The following is an 18,678-nucleotide window of genomic DNA, read 5'->3' on the forward strand; positions in this document are numbered from 1 at the left end:
CCCCCCCCCCCCCCCCCCCCCATAGCATACGTATAGACACTCACAGTTACCAGCATTGAGTCGGTGATCCTCAAGCACCAGTTTTGCTGGACTGGACATGGTGTGCGGATGCCTGGCTTTTCATTCCCAAAACAAGCGCTCTATTCTCAGCTTCACTGTGGCCTGAGGTCTTGCGGTGGCCAGAAGAAATGCTGCAGGGACACATGGAAGGCAACCATCAAGAAAACAGAAACCAACACCAAGAGCTGGGAGGAGCTGCTTGCTAACCAACTCTAAGGGTGCCGCAACTTCAACCAGGTAAAGCGTCTTGTCCTTGAAGCAAAGGAGAGCGGAGGACGGACAGACCTGCAACTTGTGTGGACGGGTTTGTGGCTCAAGGATTGGACTCTTAAGTCACCTCAAGACCCATCGGTGAGCTGTGGCAGAGATCATCCTCAAACTGAGATTGCAGACAATGTGCTCTATAATAATTTGCAGGCACTAAAGGCATGTAAATGTAGTGCTGCACCTTCAGCCCGGCTGTTAGCACCCACCGTGCAACCCATGGTTCTCGGTGAATGAGCCTCGGTTGTTAATACTACACCAAGCTTTGACAGTCATAGTGGCAGCGGGGTCACCAGTCTCTCCCCTGGCTGCCACTAGAGGCGGACAGAGAGTCACCTAGCTGCCTGACTCTCACGTTATTTTCAAGGCAGGGAATTAAAATGACGACTTACCTTGATCTGTGTCTGTGAATAATTGTGCCACCAACAAAAAGATTAGAGCCAGGCACTATTCACAAGCCAGCTAATGCTAGACTCAGAGCAGTGTGTTATGATAAGTTATGATAATCCTTATCTGGGGTTTGTTTGTTTTTTTACTTAAAGGGATTTGCATTTGATTTTAGCAGCTTTAAGTTTTGCTTTCCCCACAAAAAAGAAATTAAAAAGGCTGATGGGACTGATCTAGCCTGTTCTGTTTGCTTCTTGTGCATATTTTCTTAGCTTGACAGCAAAAAGTCCTTCAGGAACTAGAGCTCATTTCTGCCGGGGTCTGCACCCCCCGTGTCTCTCCGGTAAGAACTGAGTATGTACCAGGTCAGTTCTCTGCGGTATTTTATTGCCTGTATCAGCTTGAAGGCAGGAGAGGGCAGCCCCTTAGACACTAATTCGGAGAATCATGAGCCTTTGAAGGCCACAGTCTGCTCACCTTGTGACCTGTTGGCATGTGTAAGCAAAATAGCGGAGGTTCATGATGAGTTCATCTCCCAAGTAAGTTCAACATACATGAGCTTACATCTTCCTGACACCCAGGCGCCTTCCCATCTGCATTTGGTGCATCTGCATGGTCCTGATAACATGGCAGCGGTGATACTCGACCAGGGTGCCATGGCGCTCTGGGGTGCCATGAAATCCTTGGTTGGGCAATATTAGCACTGTTAGGTGAGCAAACACCTACACATGAGTCACAAGATAAATGGAGAGACTCCAAATACAAATCCCTAGTCAAACCCATCCCAACCTGCTGCGGGCTTTCTGCATGCTTTGCAATGGAAGAATTGCTCTAGGATTTTTCTCTACTCAAAATGTGAGGGAAAGCTGAGAGCTGGCATTTTCTGTGGGGCTGCGTCAGGTCTAAAATGGTTGAAAACCACTGCATTACAGCAGTATCTTAACATAGGCTGCAAACTGGGGGGGGGTTCAAAGCAGAAGGGTCTTGAAGCCTTAATAATGTCCCTTTAGCATATGGTTTGTGTATGTAATGCATGTTTGCGTGCGTACACCACGCTGTGCGTGCCCATTACCTCTCCGGTGCGCGCTGTCATCACCTGTGTGCTGTGCTGATGAATCAGAGCTGTTCAGCTGTACGTCATAGCATCTGTGTTGCTAACGGGGGATCTCCACGACCATTTAGTTTTCAAGAGACGGGGGCTGTGCTATTGGGTTAGGAGGAATGGAGCTCCTGAAGTGCAAAGAGGCTGTATCTAGCATGCAACACAGCAGTACTGATAAAAATGTATAATAGCCACATGCTTGCTATTTTGTTAGGTCCCTGTGGGCAGACTTTTCCATTTGTGCCTGTCCACAGGGCTTTTCCTGCAAAGAACTCCTGGCAAGATCAAGGCCTGAGCAAACGTAATGCACTTCCCCAACACGTGCAGATTCTGGACCTGATTTAGGGGCTCAAGTGTAGCGGGGTGAAGTAAAGGGAAGGGTCTCAAATGGCTTCAGTGCCTTGCAGCGTGCAAACAGCAGCACAGTTTGTAGTGAGCGCCTAGGAGAAATGATGCTGATCTCTGGAATGAAATGATTTCCCTGTGACATCGCCCCTTTGTCATCTAGTGCCACCTGAAGTGTGTTGCCATGACCATTGAGTTTATATTAACTTGTGTGTTATGTTTTCTTCCCCACCCCTTCCTTTTTTGGCAGGTTATAACTGATTAGCCCATATGACCAACATGAGCTGGAGTTTCTTAACCCGTCTGCTAGAAGAAATTCACAATCACTCCACCTTTGTGGGGAAGGTCTGGCTCACGGTGCTCATTGTCTTCCGGATCGTCCTGACAGCTGTTGGGGGGGAGTCCATCTACTCCGACGAACAGAGCAAGTTCACGTGCAACACCAAGCAGCCGGGCTGTGACAACGTCTGCTACGATGCCTTTGCGCCGCTGTCACACGTCCGATTCTGGGTCTTTCAGATCATCATGATATCCACCCCATCCGTCATGTACCTGGGCTATGCCATCCACAGGATTGCTAGGTCCACGGAGGAGGAGAAGCGGTTTCGGGGGTTCAAAAAGAAGAAGAAGTTTGCTTTGAACTGGCAGGATGTCCGGAACTTGGAAGACCCCATGGAAGCGGATGAAGAGGAGCCCATGATCTCCGATGGCACGGGGGAAAACAACGAGAAGGCCAAAGACAAGGAGAAGAGCAAGGAGCTGCAAAAGCACGACGGGAGGAGACGCATCCAGCAAGAAGGGCTGATGAAGATTTACGTCTTCCAGCTCCTTGCCAGAGCTTCATTTGAAGTCTGCTTCCTGATAGGGCAGTATCTTCTCTATGGCTTCGAGGTGGAAGCTTACTACGTCTGTAACCGAGCCCCTTGCCCTCACACGGTGGACTGCTTTGTGTCCCGGCCGACGGAGAAAACCATCTTCCTCCTGGTGATGTACGTTGTAAGCTGCCTGTGCCTGTTGCTCAACATGTGCGAGATGTTCCACTTGGGGTTTGGGACCATTCGAGATGCCATTCGCAACCGAAAGATCAATAGCTTCAGGCAGCCCCCCTACAACTACTCCTACCCAAAGAACATCTCCTGCCCTCCGGAGTACAATCTGGTCGTGAAACCCGAGAAGTCGACGAAGATCCCCAACAGCCTGATGGCGCACGAGCAGAACTTGGCTAACGTTGCCCAGGAACAGCAGTGCACGAGCCCGGACGAGAACATCCCGACCGACCTGTCCACCCTCCATAAACACTTGCGGGTGGCCCAGGAGCAATTAGACATCGCGTTCCAGAGCTATAACACCCCGCAAGCCAACACGCAGCCCTCCAGGACCAGCAGCCCAACTTCGGGTGGGACTGTGGTGGAACAGAACAGGGCCAACACCGCCCAGGAGAAACAAGGCACGAAACCCAAAGCCAGTTCAGAGAAAGGCAGCTCTAGCAGCAAAGATGGAAAGACATCTGTATGGATATAGTTAGGGGTTGGGCATGATGCATTTAATGGGCAATGTAAGTAGGGGGTGTGGGTTTCTGCACCCCTGCCCCAGTATTGTCTTGAGTTCATTTTGCAGCGCAAAGGCACAATTTTATACACCGGTTGATGGAAATATTGTTAAGTGGTTCCAGATTGAATAATGTCTTCTAATGTGTTTAACAACAGACAGTTTCCTTCTTTTTCGGGGACTTTCCAGGGAGCTAAGCGTGAATGGTGCAACCCAGTGCACACTGCCTAGGTGTGGAAGTAAGAGCCTCTCTCCTGAAGCCGCTCGTGCTGGTTTCCAAGGCCAGCTCACTGCAGGGGCTCCTCTTCAACAGGGACTGTTTCAGTGACAAGCAGGCTGGCTGGTGGCAATGGATCTCCCCGGTCATTGAGAAGAAAGGTCTTGACTACACCAAGCAACTCATGTCCTGCATATGAAGCTATATGTACTGTACTTGTGTGCCAGGAAGAGTTTATTACTAAACGTTCTTACTCCAATTAATTTCTACTTCCTCCGTTAAATGGGGAAAAACCCTGATTGTTGCTTCAACTTTCACAACACGCTCTTATTACTACTTTCCTGTCTGAATTCTGAAACATGTCAGCAAGGGGTCATTGGAAATGCATGCAGCAGAGATCACTGGTGCTGGGTCTAACTAGGCACTAATGCAATATTATGACTTTCAGAAACGCAGGAACCATATTTAAAAAGAACATATGAGATCCTGAGTGATTCAGTGTTAAGCTACATGTTTTATTCTTATTTGCTTTTCATTTCAATGGTGAAGGAAAAGCAGATCAAATGCTACATAGCAGAAACTGATGATAAACTTGCATTGTAATGATGCTGCTGCATTTATTATAGATCTAGTGGGAAGTGTAACAGTTTACTGTTTTTAACCCCGCTGTTGCACATCATAAGAAAAAGTGCCTTTTAGAAACCAGGAAAACAAAATTCTAAGTATCTGATGTATTCAACTGTCAACTCTCAGTAGAGACCTGAAGATCAGTGTTGATAAATTTTGCTATCATGTGCTTTTTAAAATCAAAACTTTATAAATGAAGACATGGACCTATGCATAGGGGGGCGTGGTGTGTGTGTTCCCATATATATAAGAAAATATATACAAACACACATGGATATGCATGTGTGATATGCATGTAAGGCAATATCAACCCCATGGTGATCTTTACACCAAAAATCAGAGCATAACAGTGCCCTGTTGTCCTCCCATAGAGATCTCCTGGCAAAACTCTGGGCCAGCTGGGTAATTGGCCTTGCTGCTTTTGCTCCACTTGAACCAGGCTGTGGATATGGCTGTTTGATTTTAGTGGGAACAGGACAGAGAATCATCAGCAGAAGCTTGCACCATAGTCACAGGTGCAAAGCAAAGTGGCCTACACTGAGCCCTGTGCTGCTGCTTCCAGCCCCTGAGCTAGCTAGCTTAAAGCTAGTTTGGGCATGTCTACACTATGCTGCAGTCACAGCAGTGGCATCAGTACAGACATCCCCTACGGACCAAATCCCCTTTTCCTCACACACGCAAGCAATTCCACTGCCCGTGTCTGCACCAGGATATTGTGGCTAACGTTTCTCACCAGTGATAGTCACAGTGCAGGGTTAAGGCAGACTATGCAAGATGGTGCTTAAAAATAAGGGGGGCCTGTTTGCAGATTGAATGATTTTGTCCTTCTGCCATTGCTATCTCCAGTAAAACCAAACCCTGGGGTTAGCAAGTGGAAATGCGAGTAACAAAAAAGAAAATCCCAGTGCAGACACCACCATCCACCGCAATGGGGCTGTTCGTGGCAGTGAGGCAAGGAGGTTTAGGACATAAGCACAACACAGCACCATAGAAGGAGGTTTCTCATTCGGAAGTACTTGGGCATTGTATTTTACCTTCCTGTGTCAGACGTACAAACCCGCACGGGCTGGGGCTATTGATATGATGTAGCTGTAGTGACACAAAGCAGAAAAGTGATCCTGTCCACAGGGTTATTTATCATCCTGAGTATTCGCGGACAAGCTGAAGAAAGAAACTGTCTCCTATAAATGCTGAAGGCAAGGCGTACACGATTGGCTCGTCCCCTGAGCCTAGGCAGTCTCCTCCACTCCTGCTGAAGGCATTGGCTTTGCAGGATGCACTTGGCACCTTTCAGGATCAAAGCCATATATTTGCACTGTGATAATAGCAGCATTAAAGCCCTGAAGGAGCAGGGAAGACAAGCGTACCCTTACTTTTAAGCAAGTCCACGGCTCCATTGGTCAATGCATTGCCCATACATGCAAGGGCTGTGTTCACTTAGACCCTTGTGGCATGGTGACACCCTATCTGACATGACACAGTGTCACTTGTAATGATGGCAGGACAAGAGCTGGGTAAACTGAGTTGAAAGGCAACAGGTGAACCCCCAGAGAGAGCTGTGGTTGCAAATACTTGAATATTTGCTTTGCTCAGTGGCCTGCGAAGGAATTCAGGACTTGTTCCTGCTCCCACCAAAGCCATTAATGAGACTCGAAGGAGCAGAAACTGGTCCCTTTTATTTATGATGATGCCTTTGACTATGAGTGAGGAGGCCGTCATGCAATGCCAGGTCTGTTGGAAGAAATCTGCTGTTTTTCATGTGAACTGCAGGACACGGAGGTTGGGTTTCACAGGGTGGCAAGATTGCTCTTCCCATACACACATTTTAGCCCTGAGGCTTGCCTGATGTGCTTATCACATTCCTAACCCAGGTGGGAGGGCGAGGGTCGGGGTGGCAGAGGAGGGAGGAAAAACATATCCGTTTGCTCTTCATGTCTCGTTGCTCTGCGTGTCATGGAGCAACTCCCCCTCGGCATTGCATTCGGGTGTCTTTCCTAAGCCTGAAATTTAAGAGGGGCGGTTTGGTAATGGTGGGCTACTGTTCCAAAGCACATGTGCTCTGGCACCCTCCAGGCCTCTGGATTTGCGTGCTTAGTGCTGGGGTGCAGCCAGTCCTGCAGGTGGGCAGTGGTTTACTCTCTCCAGCAGCCATTTATCTTGCACATCTGTGTGGATCTCACTTGTTTATCCTTGGCCTTGTGTCCTCACGAGAAACTGCGTGTATTCAATGCGGTGACCCGAAAGGATGGAAACTCTGAATAGACTCATGGTTGGATGTTGTGTGGGAGTCTTTTTTAATTCCTCAGAAAGGACTAGCAAGGCTGCAGCCTCATTTAAACTTGTCCTCCCAGACTAGGCAGGAGGCATGGTGGCCCCATGCTGCAGCGCGGAGGTGGTCTTATGGCTATTTCTCCAGAGATAATAGCAACCCCTGCCAGGACCATGGGCATGTCCTTATCATATCCTGGAGCTGGTGTGGGCCTTGTGGTTCTCAACGGTCCTCTCCCTCATCAGGGAGCACTATGGGTTACGTCCTAGTTTGTTTTTTGCACCTAAATGGCATGTAATTGTATAAGGCAGGTTTAGATATCCAGGTTGCAGCCCTATTGGTCTAGAGGAAAAAGCATTCAGGACTTGTGGTAGAGGTAGTATCTTTTATTAGACCAACTAGATTTTTGCCCCAAAAATAAAAGAATATTTTTTGGGCAAAAATCTAGTTGGTCTAATAAAAGATATCACCTCTACCGTGAGTCCTGAATGCTTAAGGCAGGTTTACTCTTCATTTCATCCAGGAAGAGCACACACCAACTGCTGAAACTTCCTTAGCCTGACAAAGGGTTTTTGAACCCGAAAGCTTGCTTAAAAATTGTTTTCCAACTATTTTAGTTGGGCGAATAAAAGATACCGGATTCACCCAAAGAACCTTGTCTGCCTATGTCTTTAGACCAGCACAGCTACAACCTACACCCCTAAGGCAGGTTTAAGCACTTATGCCCAGTTTGGGAATGCCCTGCTTGTGTATCTGCCAGAAGCAGGGGGGTGGGGAAGAGGAGGAGGAGAGGAGAGTGGACAGTCTATGGTGACTGCACTGTTCTGCCGTTCATGCTGTCTCAGGGCTCTGGCACAGCCTCCTCGGCAAGTGGTTTATAACTCTGCTCCTCTCTCATCCCCTGAGCACAGTGCTAGGCAAAGAGCTACTTACCCCTGGCAACACTCCTGGGCAGTAAAAGCACCTCTATGCCCAAGGGCTAAGTGACTTACCCAGAGCCACGTGGAGGGTCTGTTGCAGAGATGGGGACAATTCAGGGCACCCATGCTCAATTCACTAGACCAAAGTGGCTCCAGGGCAGCTGTTCTCACCAGCCCAACTCATGCCCGGTACACAGAGACATTTTCTTTTACCAGATGATTGTGCTGGTGATATTTCCGCACCTTTGCAAAGAGATGTACAGGGTGAGAGACATCTCTCCAGAGATGCTGTAGCTTCCAGCAACCTTTCCGGGTCACTACTGGGATGACCCATAGCTCAGAATTTCTCTAGCATTCAGAGGATCTTCCTGTCCCAGTCAGGTCCAGCCTGAAGGAGAGCAGTACAGGGACACGAAAGTTCAAAGCACTTCAGCGAGCATCTTTCCTGAATGATATCACCATGTGGCACGTGTATAATGCTTTGCTTCTTTTACTGGTGAGTGGTTTCAGACACAGCCTGGAGGGGTTTAATTGCATAGTGTAATTAATCTGAAATACTGAATATTTCACTAAACATGCATCCAATAAAGTGCTCATCATAATTCAGGGCCTGGAACGTCCCAAGTAGAAGCCAAATTCCCTTTTCTGCTTGCATTCCATTCTTCTGGAAAATACTTGAACTTAACTAAAGGCCATAACAAGTCTGCATTGTTATAAAGTTTCTGGGGGGAGGTTTTTGTACTAACTGTATTTGTATTAGAAACTTTCTGAGTCTGAGATTGAATCTGTAAATATTTTTCACTGTAAATGTTACATCGGGAATGTAGTTAGAAAGTTAAAAAAAAAAAAGGTCAGGAAAATGCAGCTCTGATTGGCTCTTCAGTTTCCAGTACTAATAAAATGGAATAAAACTTGCATTTTGTTACAACATGTAACGTGTGTGACGTCTTTCTATGGAAGGATAATCCTCAGCGTGTTGGTAAAGACAGAGTGCAAGGACTTTTACACCTGCTTTTCTTCACTTTAACTTGATATCTGACTATCTGGTTATTTGGCTTCTGATCTCCGTCTGTGTTGTGCATCACTGCCTAGGACTTCTTCAGGCCCTGAAGTCACGTGGAACAAATGGCTTCAATGTGCAAACGCCTCTCTTGGGACACTACAGACATCCTGATTTTCCACCGGGCAAGTTCTCTGCATAGTCTGAAATTAAGGCCTCTTCCAATTCAGCACCCAAAAAATTGATGCATGGAGATTGCTTTTGAAAAGCGACACCGCTGGACTGCTCTTTTGTGTAGTTTGAAATAATCATTCTCAGGCCATAGAAAAAATGAATACCATTGTAGTCTAAGCCAACTTTTTTTGATTTCACGTAAAGATGACTTATAGAGGGGGAAGATGAGTGAGATATTGAGATCATGACATTTTTTCTCTTCATAAAAAAAAGTCTCTGTGTTTTACATTAGAAAATCAGGTTTTGTCTACTCATTTTTCCCTTCCTGCCTCCCTGGACGGCCAAAGTCCACAAGAGGACAGGAGATCCAAATGCAAACAGGACCTAATTAAATTAGTGGGGTAATTATTTCCACACAGGCTGCTTATAGCTTTGTTGCTTTTTTTTCCTGCAAGCATCTGTTTTAACTCAAATGCCCAGAAACCAGTCGTGAGACGCATTGCTCTTGTTTAACCATTTTACCCTTTGGGCCCGTCCATAAAAGTGCTGCTCGTTCCACAGCCCAGATCCTGGAAAACTCAGTGCTCCCACACCAAACTTTGCCCAGTTCTGTTGCTGATGGGAAAATTCGGATGAAAAGCATTTTAACAAAAATCCATTTTGTCTCCTTGCATTTTTCCGACCAGCTGTTGCACTAACTTGCCCATTTTTCCAAAGCCAATTAAAAAATTTAGCCACTAAGGAAAGTTTTCTAGACTCCAAAGAGAACAACAGCGTGGCGGAAGAAGTTCACATTAAATGCTCACTAGCTACAGCAATGGAGGCTACAAAAATGCTGAGAAGGACAAAAACTCCACTGGCTAATAAAGCTCTCCAGGGTGTGCTGATGCAACTTTAAGTGAGCTGTCTTGGGTCGAGGAAGCAGCTTTCCAACAGAGCTTAGCACTGGGCAGAGTGAATTAGCCTGTGCAGAGCTCCTTGCTGCCATGGTTAAATTGCTTCTGGTGCAAAATTTTTCTGAGGTCTCTCCACTACACTGCAGTCTCCATTGCAGATGCATTAAATGCATTAAAAGAAGCAGCCTTAACACTGTTGCTAGTAAATGGGAATTCACCCTTTAATTCACAGAAAGCACAAATCCCCCATTCTTAGGGTCTTTGTCATGGCCCAGGTGGGAGCTGAACTGGATGCTGATCGATGCCAGCTGAGAATCTGGTACTTAATGATCTCCCCTTACAAACTGTTTCTAGATATAAAGTGCTTTCTCCTTTCCACCCCTCCAACAGAGCAGGAAAATCAAGCACGAGAAGTTGAGTGATTCCCACTGCTCTTTGCCCTGGCCATTGTCACAGCGAGTTGCTTGCAGCTAATGCCCTGCTCGTCTTCCCTTTCAGAAGTCATTATTGGAACTTGCTGGAGCGAGGCACGCGTCCCTCATTGCCTGTTGTTCGGGCCAGTCCAGCTCAGAGCAAGAAATGCAGCCAAGTCAGGCACACGCCAAAATAAACTTTGCTCCTGGCATCTTTCAGGCTAGCGTGGAAGGAGAAGCTGCTGCTCGCGGACCATGTGTTGCCTGCGTGAGACTCAGTAAGTGACCTCAGCCCCCCACTTCAAGAAGGATGTAGACAGTTTGGAAAGAGTCCAGGGCAGAGCAGCAAAAATGAGGAGGGGCCTGGGAGACCAGATTAAACCCAATTCTTTCAGGCTTTCCTGGTAAGTCTCAAAAAGAGAAGACTGAGGGATGAATGGAATACATTCTTCAAATACCTGAAGGGTGATTTTAGATGGGGATGGATGGGCTTTTCTTTGAGCGGTGGTATGGGACAGGACTCATGCTGCAGCAAAGGAAATGTATAGTATAAATAGTATAAAAAGTATAAAAAGAGGAAGCATGCTATGCACAGGGTGCAAACACAGAATCATAGAAATGAGGGTTGGGAGGGAGCTCGGGAGGTCCCATCTAGTCCAACCCCCTGCTCAAAGCAGGGCCATCCCCAACTCCATCATCCCAGCCATGCTGTGAACCTGGGGAGACAGACACAGCTGCTGTGTTTCCTGCCTCTGACACTCAGTCCAGAGACGCCTAGGGACATCACGCAGCAGTGGGGGATTTGAGGGTCAGCGTCCCCAAAGACCACTGCTGAGAAGCTTTCTGGACACCTGTCAGGTTGTATTACGGAGAGGAAATCTGTATGTCTGTCTGGGGGTGGTGAATAAAGATTGCCTGATACCAAATTGGACAAGTGGCCATGGCAATCCTGAGGTCGATCCTAAATAATTGTACTGGTAACATTTGGCTGGGGTGGTTTAGTTGGGGATGATCCTGCCTTGAGTAGGGGGCTGGACTGGATGACCTTGCGAGGCCCCTTCCAGGCCTCCTGTCCTATGATCCTGATTCCCACCAACTCTGCACTGCATAAAAGAAGGGGGAGAAGAGGATAACAAAAATAGCCTTTGATCTTCTGTATTCTGGGGGTTTTGGGGGGGAAGGCTGTACTCCTGGGAGGTGGACAATGGCTCCTTACTATTGTTTTTATTTCTATTACTCTAGCGCCTGGCATGGGCAAGGACTCAGTGCTAGGTGCTGTACAGCCACAGAACGAACCAGCTGCTTCTGTCTCAAAGAGTCTCAAAGCATAGGACTACTGTCAGCAGACAGATACATGTGGATGAGAGCATATAGAGATAATGGGACAATATTAGACAGCACAGTAAGACGTGCCAGGGGCTGGACTCTTGTCAAGAGGTTTTTATCGTAAGCATTGTGGCGGAGTGGAATCTAAAGGAGGGGTTTGAAAGAGACAGTGACACGGTTTTGTGGATGTTTGCCGGGAGTTTCTCCCAAATATGAGGGGCGGCATGAAGAAAAAGCATTGGGGTGTTTGGAAATCTAATAAATGAGCAATGGAGACTGGCTTTGTGGGCTGATTAGAGGTGGGAGCTGACCTCTCTAGTGCATGCGAGCTGATTGCCAGTAAAAGAGGAGACTGGCAGCTTCTGTTTGATGGGTGGAGAAGGAGGAGCCAGCGAGTGGATGCAAAGGGAGAGCTGATGTGTTCAAAATGACAGGCAGGGACAATGACATTTGCAGTGTTTTAGGTGGCAAGAATGCATTTATCAAGGCCATGAAAATGGGTGTTGCAAGGAGACGGTAAATGTCCAGGCTCTGTGCAAAGGTTTGATCAACGTGGACGGCCAGGAATACCCACACCTTGGAGTTGTCACACAGACTACCTACAAGATCCTGATGTGCGAGGACCTAGAAAGAGGTCAGATGACAGACAGGAGGGCAGCGGTGTCCACAGTAACCGAGAAACTGGGTTTGTGGGGACATAAAGGAAGCAGATCAAAAGCCCTGTTTTTTCCCAGACCGTATGACAGCTGCTGGCATCCAGGAGGAGACGTCAGAGACAAGCCAGGATTTCATCTCAGTCAGGAGAGAGATGTGGAGATGAGAAGCTGATCTATGTGTCATGGGGACAGAGGACTGGATAGGACCTCCTGCATTGTCTGCTCAGTTGCATTTGTGTTTGTGGATGCTAAGATTGGAGGAGGGCAGAAAAGGGGACCAAGAGCAAAGGCCCATAGATACGTTGTAGGAGGTAACGAGGAGGCTCCTTGACAAGCTGCACTGCAGAAGCGATCAGAGGAGGAGGAAGTCAAGAGTTCAGGAAGAAGAGCACAGCCAAAGCTTTATTGGTCTCTGACTCTCTAGACTGTCCCTCCTGGCACTTCCTAGGACCCTGCTTGTCCAGCCTGATCTCTCCCATTGGCATATTTGTCTCAGTCTTCTCTGGACCGCTCCTGGGTGTCAGGCATTTATGCTATGCATAATTAATAAGCTAGTAAATTCATCCCTGACGTATCTGCCTTCCGTTCAGTGAACGGCACCAGTGCTGGATTTGGGGAGCTGTCTTAAAGAGATGCATACAAAGTGACAGAAGGCTGGAGGACACAGATAAGCCAGGGTAACTCTAAAATGGTACATCTTGTTCTTCCCCCACACCAAGCAGAGTGAGATAACTGGCCTTTACACTATCAGCATCGTTAACATGGGTAGCTAACACTGCTGAATATTGTAGCCACTGGGGACCGCCAGGCCTTTCTGTCCGTCATATATAGATATGCGGTGTGTAGTCTGCCCTCAGTTACAACACAGTAAATCGAAAATAACTCTGCAGGCAGCAACTGTACTGTGGATTTACAGCCGCGTATTTGAGAGTAGACTATGGCCCTTAAACGGTCCAATCCCATTATGGACTGACTGTCTTCAGCTCTCTTTGAGATCACTGCTGTTTTCAAAGAAGAGAGATGGAGTCTCAGCTTCTGTTTCATTGTCTGGGTCTCTCAGCAGAGACTGTGAGCTGCAGACCTTTGGCCACCGGGTGCCAGCTTTATTCTAGCTAACTCCAGATGTTCTGATGGGATGAACGTGGCAGAGGCTGAGGTGTTATAGCCAAGAATCTGCCTCCCCATGTCTGTTCACCACCTGGGAATTCAGCTCAGCGACTGAGCCATGAAAATAGCCAATAGACTTTTCATTACGGTTGTTGGCCTGGAAATTCAAGGAGCTGAAAGGACTGAGATTTACATTGGGTAGAAAAGAGCACAACACTGCAGAATGCTGTATTGATGGCATGAAGTGCAGAGCAACTGGCACAAACAAGCGGGGCGGATTTTGTCACCACTGTAGAGGAGCAAGTTACCTTGCATTACTCTATTCATTCTAGACGGAGGACTTGCGGAGTAAGGTGTTACTCAGTCTGAGTACAAACAGTGACGTGTTTTTGATCAGGACATTGTCCATCCACTAGAAGTTGTCAGGTAGGACATGGTGCCTGGTAAACAAGAGACAAAGCTGAAAGTCAAGTGGTGTGTGGCTTTTTTGGCACCCCCTTCCTGATGAGCATCAAACCCAGAAATGAAATGATCACACCAGAAACCCAGGCCAGGAGCACCCATAGGGAGCCCTCGCCACCTCAAGTCTGGGACTACCAGGTGCAGAGCAGAAGCAGGCCGCCAGGGTTATTCCCTCACCTGAACACTGCCACTGTGGTGTAGATATGCCTATAGTCTCTGGAAAACTCAACCTATATGGGTGGGTTTGCTCCACACCCCTTGGCTTGCTGATATGGAGCTCTCTGCAGGGTTTGAAATAAAGGCTAGTGTCCATTCTTAAAAAGAGAGACTGCTCATTTGCATTTCAAGAAGTGCAAGGGGGAAGAAATGATGCTGGTTGTTGTGAGGTGAACCTGAGCCACAGATTTCCAATTGCAAGTGTGAGTAACACTCTGGGCAGCGTTAGTATCTCCTGTTCCATGAGCAAAAAGCGCCAGGTCTGCGGTTAGGCCTCAAGACATGCCAGAGCACCATCATTCCCTTTTGAAAAAATGGAGAAAGTGGGACTCAGTCTGCACTACAAAATGTGACTTGCTCTGCTGTGTTAGGGGCATGAAAAGATCACATCCCATCAACTGACATGGGTCTCTTGATAGCCTCCTGCTCCCTCCGGATGCTGATGTCCAACAGAGGGCTGTGATGGCAGAACTGCTGTTGGCTGGGGGGGTGGTGAAGAGAGGCTGTGTCCATGTGGGGCTCTCCCACTGTAACTGTGCTATGCGGGCGGCAGCCCCATAATATAGACACGTCTTTAGTCCTAGGAACGTAGTGCAACTTGCTTCAAGTTATATAGGAAAAGCTCATGGCCCCCAGGGCGTGCTTGAACCAGAAGAACAGTGGTCCTAGCTTCTTCCCCCTGGCCCTCATGTCCACCGCTAGCATTTCCACTGGCTCAAGGCCTGTTAACAGATGCTCAGAACCCAGAAAAACACATCTGTCTGTCTGTCTGTGCAAGGTCACGTAAGATCGCATCCGCAGACTGTTTTTATTTCTCCTCAGTGCCGGCCCTTTCTGTTTATGCAGCTGCTGAACAAGTGTCCCCTTCTCAGCTGGCAACACCCCACACAGCCACCAGAAATAAAAGCAGGAGGATGCTGCCAGGGAGACTATCTGCTCTTCCAAAGCTGGAGGTAAGTGCTTTGGCTCCTGTCCAAGCGCAGCTATGAACAAGGGAGTTACAACCGTCACTACTACAGAACTGCTCTGACTGGACAAGCTGTGCGCCAGGCTGGCTCTGTAATGCTGCCTCTGCTGGCAAACCAGTGGAGAATCTCACCCCTGCGCAGAGTGCCAATGTGAGGACCAGCCGTTACCTAAGTGCAATGGTCGCTCTGCTCCCATCCTGCTCCCAGGATCTGTGGGACGAGCCCATTTTATGTCTTTCCATTTAGAGGTGCCTAGGTGATGGGCTGGCTATCCACGCTGGGGTAAATTTTACCCCCTGTGCAAGCCCGTGGCCACTGCAGCCATGAGATACTTCCCATCAGATCCATAGTGTCCCATGTGAGGCTGCTGCGATGGAACTGTAAATGCTGGCTAAACTTTCATTTTCTGACCCAGGCAATTTATAATTAAGGCCAGGCTAATTGAGTTTATGGCACAGCCATCCAGCTGAAAGCTGGGACATGCAGAGGGTAGCTGATGCACCCTCCAGGTCCTCAAAGATACCGATAGGCTAAGGGTGCCCTCATACCTCTGAGGATCCACACCTTTGCCCTTATCCAGCTGGCTATGACTAGCTGTTGAACCTGAACAAGGTGTGAAGCATCTTCTGTTTGGTGTCCCTTGCAGGGCAAAAGGAAACTTCAAGGCAGCATGGTCTAATGGATACAGTCCTGGACCGGAAGTCAGGAAATCTGAAGTCTGTTCTTGCCTCTGCCAATGGCTTGCTGGGTGATCTTTGGAAAGTTACTTCTCCATCTTGCTGCCATTTCCCCCCTTGCATTAGCACCTATGTTGCTTGAGGATCAGACAATCTGAGGTGAGAAAGTTACAAAAGTAGTGGACAAATAAAGAGACTGACAGAAAGAGCCTTCACTTTGAATGTTTCTGCTTCCATCAGTCTCTAATTTTCTATTAATTTTGTCTTCATGCTTGAAATAGTTTCCTCTTGCTAAAAGGCCGATTCCAAGGAAGGCTTCTGTTCCAAGGAAAAACGCTGATGCTGAGTGGAGGCAGAGTTTCCAAGGAAGAACTGTTGCTGTCCTTAGCTAAACTCTTCAGTCAATCACCTTACTATAGAAAACAGAGATTAGGTTTCTGAGGGAAAAGACATTAAGCAGTAGTTTTTACAAATGACTCATGGACGTTTTTTGGTCCAGCAGATGAATTCCAACGTAATGAACTGGAGCTGAAGACAAAGCTACCATAGCTTTGAGTATACATTGCTTAGGAAGTTAGCTTAAAATGATGAGCTGGAGAATACTAATGTGTAGCTCTCAGTTCTATAATGGAAATATTTTTTATAAAAACCATAATGTTTTTATAAAAAACATGGACATATCACATGACCTTTTATTTCAGCACAGTGTAATTTAACTGGATCTCAATTTACATCACTATTGAATTATATGGCTTGTGTTAGCATGGCAGCTATTGATTATTTTCCTTCTCAGTTTTCATTTCGCGCTGGGACACTAGCTAACTTAGTGGCCCCCAACCTTGTTGGCCCATAGGGCAACATATCTGCTCTTCTTGTCAACCTCAAGAAGCAGGTATCTGTAGAAAACAACATTCCCTTTGGCTGCAAAGCAGCGTTAGACATTTTGTGGGGAACTTGTTGCCTGCAAACCATAGGTGGAGACCAGCATTAACACCTGCGGTTGTATTGCAAGGCTTGGGAAATGCTGGAGAGCAAGTTTGGAGCGCCAACAGCCACAGTGGAGCCTGTGTGGGGTTAAAGAGTAGTAGGGAGAATTGGAGAAGCCTGAGACAAATGGAAAAGTAGCAGAAAATAAGGGTAGCACTGAAAATGTTTGGGAAAATACAGCCCTTACAATGGTAGCCTTTTCAAATGCACTGGCCAATGAATGCTTAGGAGAGTGGCTGTATGTAATCCATCTGCAATCCCCAAAGGATTAAAGGGGCACATGATTTATTAGGAGAGGTGGAGGGAGCTGGGCTTGTTTAGTCTGGAGAAGAGAAGATGGAGGGGAAATTTCATAGTAGCCTTCACCTCCCTGCAGGGGGGTTGCAAAGAGGATGGAGCTGGACTGTTCTCAGTGGGGGCAGATGGCAGAACAAGGAGCAATGGGCTCAAGTTGCAGCAAGAGAAGTTGAGGTTGGATATTAGGAAAAACCTTTTCATGAGGAAGGTGGTGAAGCACTGGAACAGGTTACCCAGAGAGGTGGTGGACTCTCCATCCTTGGACATTTTTAAGGCCTGGTTTGACAAAGCCTTGGCTGGCATGATGTAGTTGGGGCTGGTCCTGCTTGGAGCAAGGGGTTGGACTAGATGTGACCTCCTGAGGTCCCTTCCAACCCTCATTGTCTATAAGTCTAGAAAGGAACAGCTGAGAAAGGTGGAAAAGATGCAAACCAGCTATGAGCTTGAGAGAAAAGCTGTGGAGAGGACAGGACAACCACAAAGCTATAATGGTACAAATACTGAATTTGCTGGTCCTGAAGCATTTTTCTTTGCTTCTTTAGGGATGAAAAGTCACAATTCCACATGTGCATGACACCACATAAACAGGGACCTCCCTGTCATTCCCAAATTGCTGAAGGATGAGATGGCTATTCAGCAGTCTGACCATATGTATGTCCCCTCCCTATAAAATACCAGTATGATTCTGCTTCTAAGAGGTGATGTGCAAACATGATAAACCATGCTCCCAGAAATGCAGCTTCTGGGTTTACAACACAGCACGTAACGGAGGAAGAGCAGGAGAACAGCACAGATTTCACAGCTGCTCCTGGGCAGATGACACGGTGCGCTCGCATGTGTTAAAGCCGCTCCTGCTCTGCACAAGCTTGGCTCTTTTCTCCTCAGTGCTTCAAACTCGGGTGTGTTTGAGCAGAGCCAACCACATACTGCTCGTTCACGCGGCCTTCTGCTCAGGGACGAAGACTGATAACAAAGTTGAGCCGTAACAGCCTAGTGCAACAGGGCTCTCTTCCTTTGGGACCTGCAGATGCACAGACTGCATCGCACCCCACAGCGCAGGAGTGGGATCACACGCCATTGCGCCTACACACCAGGATCGGGGCCCTGATGCCCGCCCGGCTCTGCGAGCACCGCCGTCCTCGGGAAGAAGGCAGGGTGGCCCTGTGCTGACGATGGCAGCGCCGGGTTAGTCCGTGCTTGGAGATGGACAGATGGAGAGCAAGACGTCGATCCAGCTTGAGGGCCGGGCGCATCTGCCCGGCGGGGAAGGTGAAATTCGGCTCCCCGGCTGTCTCACAGGACCTCTGGATTTCGTCCTGACCCCAACCGGAACTTCACCCAGGGGTGGCTGGCACTTGGCCTCTGCACCATTAAGCTGAGACACCCATGTCCCCACGCCTTGCACCCTCTCTGCGAGGGCTGCCCCACGAGCAGAGTTAAGGTGATGGTTAGGAGGAGCTACCCCCCCACAGCCCTCAGACCCCCCCCCCCAGCCAGGGGGCGGGGCCAAAGGTCAGGGGCGGGGCCCAACTAGGGACGAGGCCCAATGGGCAGGGGGCGGGGCGCAGATAGGACGAGGCCCAACGGGCAGGGGGTGTAGGCAGGCGGCAAGGGGTGGAGCTCGGTCCAACGGCAAAGGGGCGTGGCCTGGCGGCAGGCGGGGCGCTCGCGCCGCACCCAAGATGGCGGCGACGGCGAGGTACCGGCCTGACTGCCCGCGGCCGCCATGTTGGTGAGGGCGGCGCAGCTCGGTGGGGCCC

General features: G+C 48.3%; 2 protein-coding genes across 5 annotated transcripts in view; both read left to right on the plus strand.

The window, feature by feature from the left end:
- The window catches only part of GJC2 (gap junction protein gamma 2), a 61,239-nt gene extending 55,795 nt beyond the window's left edge, over nt 1-5,444 (plus strand). For all 4 annotated transcript variants that reach the window (XM_019508049.1, XM_019508050.1, XM_019508051.1 and 1 more), the window contains exon 2: nt 2,409-5,444. In XM_019508049.1, coding sequence (XP_019363594.1) covers nt 2,429-3,679 — 1,251 coding nt within the window. In that variant the 5' untranslated portion in view covers nt 2,409-2,428 and the 3' untranslated portion in view covers nt 3,680-5,444. The remainder of the gene's footprint in view (nt 1-2,408) is intronic.
- Nucleotides 5,445-18,600: 13,156 nt separating this feature from the next.
- The window catches only part of IBA57 (IBA57 homolog, iron-sulfur cluster assembly), a 14,489-nt gene continuing 14,411 nt past the window's right edge, over nt 18,601-18,678 (plus strand). The window contains exon 1 of the mRNA XM_019507925.1: nt 18,601-18,617. Within this exon, the coding sequence (XP_019363470.1) occupies nt 18,601-18,617 (17 nt within the window). The remainder of the gene's footprint in view (nt 18,618-18,678) is intronic.

The sequence above is a fragment of the Gavialis gangeticus genome, unplaced genomic scaffold, assembly GCF_001723915.1.
Source record: "Gavialis gangeticus isolate Ggan-Ray unplaced genomic scaffold, GavGan_comp1, whole genome shotgun sequence".
Lineage (NCBI taxonomy): Eukaryota > Metazoa > Chordata > Crocodylia > Gavialidae > Gavialis > Gavialis gangeticus.